Source organism: Telmatherina bonti, assembly GCF_933228915.1.
Source record: "Telmatherina bonti genome assembly, chromosome: 4".
NCBI classification, from domain to species: domain Eukaryota; kingdom Metazoa; phylum Chordata; class Actinopteri; order Atheriniformes; family Telmatherinidae; genus Telmatherina; species Telmatherina bonti.
The window spans coordinates 22,040,632-22,049,066 of record NC_136622.1 but is presented as its reverse complement, the minus strand read 5'-3'; the positions used below and the strand labels follow the sequence as shown (position 1 = coordinate 22,049,066).

Here is an 8,435-nt window from a genome sequence, read left to right as displayed (position 1 = left end):
TGTTGCTCCAACAGGATGGAATTCTGTGCAAAATAAATGAATACTCCTGTATCACCACTGGGAAAAGCATAAACTATGTTCCTCTCTCATGGAGGTCATGTGCGATTTGGGCGCATGCAGACCGTTCTGTTCTTTATGCCGGACAAGGCTGCTAACCAAAGTCCATGCCTGTGCCCAACTGCAGCACCTCACACGCCTCTTCACAAACTCTCATACTCCAACCTCTACCGACCACACCAACTTCCTGCTGCCACAGAAAGAGTGAAAAGAGAGCATGCTCATCTTACTGTAACACATCTCTTCAAACTGGTCACCCTGTGCTGTGCTTTCTTCATCAGCAGACAACTAGAAAAGCAGTTGGCATGTGTTGCCCACTGCACGGGTCACTGCAGAATTGCACAAGGTGCAAAAATAGCTCTCACAACATCTTAGTTACCCTAAAAATAGACTGAACCAGAAGGCATACAACTCTGTGGGGATGTTTGCTCTGAAGACAACAGGTGGTTTTCTGCCTGTGACACTCATGAGTACTGATGCACTCAGAGTACATTCTGCATTTCCAATTACAATAACTCATCAGCATTTGACTCTTATGTTAATGAGCAAGTTGTGGTTCAGTTTTGGCTGAACATGATGCGTTTAACTCTATTTTTGAATAAAATAAACAAGCCTCAGAAAACTTTAGTTTCCCTGGTTACCATTTTTATCATGCAGCATGTCTGAAATAAGCTCATTGTCGACGCATCAAGCAGCTTTCAAAAGAATGTAAAAGAAACAGGAGAAAAGGACAGTTCTTCAAACGTCTGATAAATCATCAGCCTTTGACAAACAAGTTACTGGGAGATGACGGGTTTTGCTTATAACAACATTTAAAGAACACCAGAAAGAGGAAGGAGGACAGTTTTTCTTGCTGGATCGAAACCCTTTGCACACAATCATCACCACCATTCTCTCTTTATCACTTAACTTCCCTTTTTTTCCGAAAGCCAAACATCACTCATCAGCATTCCCTTCAGCAAAATGTGCACCCTTTGCTCTTTCAGTTGAGACATTTGCCAGCAGGCCTGCTACAACAACTGGTGCATTTTAGCAAAGCCGAAACCTCTGCTTTAGAGGAAGATGTCTCATTTTCCCAGCATGTCACTCCTTTCTGTTAGCCCTTTCACTCTTTCTTATTGCGATCAGCATTGAATCAATGACTTCTGTCATCACAAGCAGCTGTATTATTGCATTAAAGTTGGTGTTACATTTGCTGCAACTATAGCCAGTCACTTGCTGTCAAGGTTTTCCTGCTACCCAGTAAGTCTTAAGACACAAATGCTCTCAGAGGAATGAAATGTTAAGGGCCAAACGTAAACACAGCTGAATTAGGTTAACTGAACAGCAATAATTATTCAGTTTAATACACTACATTACTTTAGATTAAAAAAAAGAAAAGAGTATTAGATATCGACTTCCTATCCTGTCGTGGACAAGTAAAGTTGAGTAAAATTCGATCCTATCCAGAAAAACAAATAGGATTACCTTATTAGGAGCTGTGTTGACTAGCCTCTTCTCCCAGCTTAAATCAGCTAAATAATGCCAGTTAATGGCACAGTAAGGTCTATAGTGTTTCACCACCCCCTCACATTGGACATGGATGGATGTGGGTGGAGTGGAACTCATCTCTGACTTTTTTTTTTCTCTCTCTCACACACACACACACACACACACACACACACACACACACACACACACACACACACACACACACACACACACACACACACACACACACACACACACACACACACACACACACAGTTCAGCTGCTCTCTCTTTCTCACCCCTCATCACACTCACACAATTTGAGGCATCAGAGTGTGATTGTGCAAAGTGTGACAAGCAAAACCTTTTTGAGTCAAGCCCTTCCTCTCTTTCTCTTTCGTGCTGCTTCTTGAACTCCACGGCAAGTTTTTCCACCCAATCATGCACCAGCTGTTTTCACTGATTAGTCCCAGATCACCGGTTATTTGGAGGTCACTGAGTAAATTCAGCTGTTTTAGGGTACATTCGGACAAATAAAAGATTAGTTGATTAAAACTACTTATATAGTTTTTATTTTATGTTCTTACATGCATACATTGTATCCCATAACAACCACCCAGATTGTTTGAGAAAAAAAAAAGCCCAAAAAAGATCAAATATATTTAAAACAAACAAAAGGTGTCTGTCAGTTCAGTGGAATTAAAATTCACCATAGATTTGCTTGATAATGCAGCACTGTTTTCACTTACATTGAGCTGAAAGATGTCAAGCAGAAAGGTGGCAAACTGAGCTACAGTTTATGAAAAACAGGCAAACTTTCTGGAGGGCAGTATTTGTAATTTGCTCTTATCTACCATGCACTTCTTTCTCACTTCTGTTTCCTTCCCCAAACTCACTGTTGGATGTTGTTGCACAAGCACACACAAATTCCACTTAACTGACACATTTTAAGTGTTGATGCATTATTTATGGTTTGTTGGGTGTGTGTGTGTGTGTGGGAGGGAGGGGGTGGATTCTTGTTTTTTTTTTTTTTCCTACTTCTTCTTTATTGTTTACGGCAAAGATAATACCAGCTCCTTTATGCCAAGCTGTAAACAAAGATGGAGCTCTGGAGTTACAGCAACAGACATTGCATAAAAGAATAATGTCTAATTAATTTGAGTCTTTTTATTTCAGAAGTATTTTTCTCTTTGCAAAATGAAAAGGATATTCATTCAGTTGCTTTCAGTCCATTCATCAGCGTCCTAGGGGGAGATTTGCTGTGGCTCTACGTGCAATTGTCTATTCTTACTCAACCACTAGGAGTCACAATAGTTGGAATTTGGAAAATTTTGCATGTGCTGTAGGAATAGTTTTACTGCCAAGGGAGGATTCAGTGGTTCATTTAGTGTTGACTTTTCATCACATATTTCAGAAGATTTGGATTTGTATACCTAAACAGTGCTTTGGAGTCTAAATGTTTCTTGTGACTATTTGTTTGATGGTAATTTTGATTTCAATTTCCTGTGTGCTCCTAAGACTCACAGTTGAAATGATATTAGGGCCATTGCTATAGTAGTGAGGTTTACAAAACTCAAGCATAGTCACCATTAACAATTCTATTTCTTTTTTTAAGGCTTATGAATCACTCTTTGGATCAGTTGCATGTCTGCTTTTGACCATTGCTCCCATAAAACTACAAGTTTTCTGATTTTAAGTTAGACTTTTTCATATAGTGGAGTAGTACTAACTACTTAACCCAATGAAGGGTTGTGGGGAAGCTGGAGCCTATCCCAGCAGTCTTTGGGCAAAAGGCAGGGTACACCCTGGACAGCTTGCCAGTCCATTGCAGGGCTGCACATGTGCACTCCTATGGGGAATTTAGAGTAACCAATCAACCTAACATGCATGTATTTGCTATTGAGATAGTGGGAGGAAGACAGAGTACCTGGAGAGAATCCATGCATTCACAGGTAGAATATGCAGAAACCTCACTCCAGCTGAGGATCAAACCAGTGATCTTCTTGTTGTGAGGCCACAGTGCTAACCACTATGCCACTGTGGAGCCCTTGTGGAGTAATTTTTAATTGGAATTAGTAGGTATAGACAATGGATGGATAAATGAACAAATGGATAATTATCTCAATGCCTCTAGTGCATCAAGCTGCAATGTAGGTAGCCCTAATCATAAAATCTTCACCATGCATTTCATTATGAAGGGGTTTTCTCAGAACTTCAGTTTCATCAATCACAAATGTAATAAAGAACCATAATCTGAAAGAACTGTGGTTTCCCATTAAAACCAATGTATGGTCGTGGAGCCTATCCCACCCATTATTAGACAGGAGGTAGACTAGAATGACCAATCAACCCAACATACACAATCCGACTCTGGGAAGAAGCTGGAGCATGAGAACATGCAAATTCCACACAGAAAGGTTTGGACCATGAACCTTCTTCTGTTCTTCCAACATTTTTGGTTTTCTTATTCGGCCGTCTATCTCTTCTATTACGACTGATCTTAGCAACTTGTTTAATGACAGAGGCTCATAGCATTATTGTCCACACTTATTCATCTGCATGAAGCCTTTACAACAAAAGCATCTTTAGTGTCCAACAGCTGACTTTCATAATCTTAAATAGAAACTCAGCTCACCTTTACACAATTCAACTTTATTTAAAAGAATTGCGGGACCTTTATTTGAACGTATCTTAACAGAGAGGAGCTGAGAGGTGGGCATATGGCAAAGGACCACAGGCGAGGCAAACCCAAGCCAGCTGCAGGTTGAGCTACATGGCACTTTGACACTTTGTTTGAGCTTCTGATTTCATCCAGAAAGGCCAATTTTGTGTCCAAAGATATTTGTCTTAGCTGTAAATTAATATGTATTTCACTGCATTTTGTAACTGGAGACATCAAGGTGTAAGAAACAAAGAGATTTTTAGTCATTTTGATCAGTAGCTAAGATCAAACTGAAAACACAGGTTTGCTTTAACTCTGTAAATGTAACAGAACTTCATTAATGACAGTGCCAAATCAGTTAAAAAGATAACACAGTAAGTTTTTTATGTTTAATATATATAGCACATTAGTTCCGTAAGATTGGTTTGTTTAATTGCAGAAAAAAATTAAAGAAAAAGAAAAAGAAACAGAAGTGGTGCAGTACAATTGATGCACAGATGGCCAGTCTGTAGAGCCAGAAATAGTTGTGGGGATTTATAAAAAGAAAAAAAAAAAAAAAGGAGAAACTGAGGGACATTTAAAAATGCTTGGTAAAACGTCATTGCGAGTCAGAAGAAGAATCTTTAACGTCTGTGCTTTCTGTTGCCTCGCTGACTTCACTCAGCTCTTTGCTCTCTCCACCACTGTCCCTTTCGCTTTCTCTCTCCTGGTCACCGGAGCCAGACGGTGCATCTTGACCCGATACACGCACCCCAGGTTTCCTCAGCTGCATGAAGAAGCACAGGGAAAACAACAAATAAAATACTCATTTAAAATACAGTCATGTCTTCTTAGTCATTCAAATTTGTACCAAAACAACCAGTGAAAAGATGTTGAAAATAAAGCCACCTCATCTGCCATGTGGGCCAGGTCTCTTTTCATGGCGTAAGCATCCTCTCCATCCGCATAGTACTTTGGCTCTACTTCACTAATCCTATAAATCCATGAAAAAACATTAGATAAGCATACATGTTATACTTTAAAGTACCTCTTATTTTTGTGAGTCATGTCATAATTTGCACAATCTGTGGACCAGTATGGCAAACAGCTTGTTTTAATCTAAACAGCCTGGACCTTCAAGGAAAGGCTTTTAAGAAAATGAATAGTAAGAGGCACTTTGTACAAACATTTTATTCATTTATTTATTTTTTAATCTATAAGCATGCTTCCTACTGCGCCGTCTCAAATAAGGTACACTGTTATCAAATGTGAATTATTTATTCTTGTACTGTATATGTCTGAGATAAATATATATATATATATATATATATATATATATATATATATATATATATATATATATATATAAAAAAAGCACAACATACAAAGAATTTATAATAATATCCTATTAACTATAACTCTTTGATTTTTTTTTTTTTATTAGATGTGCCCCAAAAGTACATTAACAAAAGTAATTCTGTATTAAAACATTTTAGGATATAGATAACAGGAAAAAAACAAGCCATTGCAATTATCAACTGAATTTAACTTCATGCTAGTTGACCCTTTGCGTTGTGCTGCAATTAATATTCTTGTTGATGTACACCCAAGTATTTGTTATTATCAAATATCAGGCAATATGCACTGCATATCTCTGATTTTACAGTCGAGCATTACTCCTGTCCTCAGTGCCATGCCCAGTCATGCCCAATAAAAGTCCCTAATAAGGCTACACAAAGAGAACACATATACTATATTATAAGAAATATCTGTGCTTGCACAGGATAAACTTACTGGAATTTGAGTGTGTTTGAATACAGGTGCAGAGCTGCCCGGTTGCTGCAGTGAAGAGAAGATATCAGTAAAGATCTTTAGAACAAAAGCATTTATCAATACAGAACACATATGTTTCTGAAATAGGGATCTGCGATTTTCAACATAAAATAGAGTAAAGACCAAATTCATAGTAAATAAATTCTGATAGAGAGGAAAAGAAAAGACACCTTTTACGAACGTGAAGGGAGACATATTTAGCATTAAAGTTTTCAATCATGGCCCGACTCGCCTGGTCCATGAGCTTCTGAGCCAAACCAAGACGTCTGTGGGATCGCTTCACCGCCTGGAAGACACAAAGTTAGTTTAACTGATATTTGAGTGACAAAACACATTAAAAACTTTACCTTGTTTATACAAAATGTATATAAAAGGCTTACCAGTGATGTGATGTGTCCATGAGGGACATCATCTGGGTCTTCTTCCCTAGAAAAAACAACAGATAATATTTAAAACCGCAAACATTACATGTAATTTTGATCAAGGGATGTCAAGATGCAAATGTTGACAAGGGTACTTACATCTTCGCCAGTACATATCCCACAATCTTTCCATTCTCATCCTCTGCAATGTATGAGAGCTGAAATAATGGAAACAGAAACAAATATATAGTTGTAAACCTTCGTTTAACCGCGGCTGTGCCATCAGCACAGGAGAAACTGGAAGGGCAAGGCTAGTCACCTGAGGCCAGGACAACCCGTGGTAGAAGTAATATTTCATTTGATAGTTTTCTGGAAGACACAGCAGGTTACAGTGCTGCATGTTCATTAGGTCTTCCGGCTGAAATACAAAAAATAGTTGTCATAAATATGAATGACACGATGCTAAACAACTAAAAAAGGTGATTTCTGATCAGGTAAAATGCAGGTTACAGGCGGTTGAGTTAGCCTTAGCTCGTTGCTAACCAGCGTGGCTGACTAAGAGTATTTCAGCATACTTACCCGCGCGTTACGTATGTTCATTATGTTATTTGTATTCTTATTTTGTTTCAGGAGGAAATATCAATTACACTTCCTATATCGAAATATTCATAATATTGGCAAAACAGAATTAAAAGATCTTATTTCGCTAGCTATTAAGTCGACTTGCTAGCAGAGGCAGGAGGAGAGAATGCGCATGACAGAAAAATAATCATTTCCGGTTAAAGACTTCAAATTAAAGTAACAATGCCTTACAGCAGCTTTATTTTCAAGAATGCAAAATGAAATGGGGCCCCTAAAATTTTATTGTCCATCACTGTGGTCAGCCCAATTCTTTCTATAGTTTGTATGCACGGGAACCAAGATACTGTTTTTTGGGGGTTTTCATGATTATAACTATTATTATGATTTATTATTGCAAATTTGTTTTATTATTGTCTATTTTCTGCCTTTTTTGTCTGTTGTAATTTTAATTGTTTTAAACATTTAGCCTCTTTTGCATTTAATTATGTGCTGTATGAATAAAGTTGAACAAAACTGAATGTTGTAATAAAATATGAACCTGATAATTTAATGAAATTAAGTGTCAGTGAATGTAACATATGTAGCCTGCTGTTCAGTGAAGCCCAGACTGAATGTGGGGCCTATATCACAACCCTTTTCAAACCAACGACATTTCTATAAGATAGCTACTTCACCACCGTGCGCTATGAGGCAACGTTGGCATTATAGAAACTGAAAATATGTTTTCTAGTTTTTCATAAGAAGGGTGGAAGCTCAATAGGATACATATTATATCATTCTGGTTTTTTTTTTTTTTTTGTTTTTTTTACCTAAAATATAAAATAAAAGAAATGTGTAACGGACCAGTTGCTCGTTAATCAACACTTTGGTTTAATACTTTGATAAAACCATACTGATAATTTGCATGGTTTTGGATGTACTTTCTAACGCTTGGCTATGCAAATTTAGACTGCCCTGAATCACGTAACCTACATTTTCTTATAACGTAAGCGTAGGCTAAACAAATTTAAGTAAATGAATAGCTAACCAACCAGCAAACATATCGTTGGTCAAGTTTTATTTAGGCCTACATAGTATTTACCATAAAAAAGAGCAAACTTGTTAAACACTCTAAGGCTTTACTGAACACTTTCCTTCAGGTGAACTTCTGTCCAATCAGCAACGCGCCATGCAAATCGAGCAGGTGTCACACGGAGGAAGAGGATACGGATTTAGGATAACGCCCTTGTGTCGTGCTGTGTCGACAACATTTCACATAGGTGTGTGTATTTGTGTTTTGATATATTTATTTATTTATTTTAAAGGCTTTTCAAAGGGAGATAAAAATGTTAACATGCGAGAACGGACTGGCAGATTGTTGCCTGATGGTGAGATCAGATGGGCAGCCCGCTGTATATTCCCAGGGATGTTAAAGTGATGAGTATAAAATGTGATCAGGATCATTGTTTGGCACACGGGGAAGCCTGACGTGAATGACAACATTTGTTGAG

General features: G+C 37.9%; 1 protein-coding gene across 1 annotated transcript; it reads right to left on the bottom strand.

Moving 5' to 3' along the window:
* Nucleotides 1-4,160: 4,160 nt before the first annotated feature.
* naa10 (N-alpha-acetyltransferase 10, NatA catalytic subuni) lies at nucleotides 4,161-7,104 on the bottom strand. The gene is made up of 8 exons (XM_079238416.1): nucleotides 6,943-7,104; nucleotides 6,683-6,781; nucleotides 6,523-6,581; nucleotides 6,382-6,427; nucleotides 6,172-6,287; nucleotides 5,963-6,007; nucleotides 5,078-5,162; nucleotides 4,161-4,955 (listed from the first exon to the last, which is right to left on the bottom strand). The coding sequence occupies exons 1-8, from the start codon at nucleotides 6,961-6,963 to the stop codon at nucleotides 4,788-4,790; spliced, it is 639 nt and encodes a 212-aa protein (XP_079094542.1). The 5' UTR covers nucleotides 6,964-7,104; the 3' UTR covers nucleotides 4,161-4,787.
* Nucleotides 7,105-8,435: the final 1,331 nt, after the last annotated feature.

Excerpts from the sequence above, each read along its gene's own strand:
- naa10 (XM_079238416.1), bottom strand. The coding sequence starts at position 6,963 with ATGAACATACGTAACGCGCGG. Across the intron at positions 6,582-6,682 it reads ACGGGTTGTCCTGGCCTCAG|CTCTCATACATTGCAGAGGA; the intron begins GTGACTAGCCTT and ends CCATTATTTCAG. Across the intron at positions 6,288-6,381 it reads ATGGACACATCACATCACTG|GCGGTGAAGCGATCCCACAG; the intron begins GTAAGCCTTTTA and ends TGTGTCTTCCAG.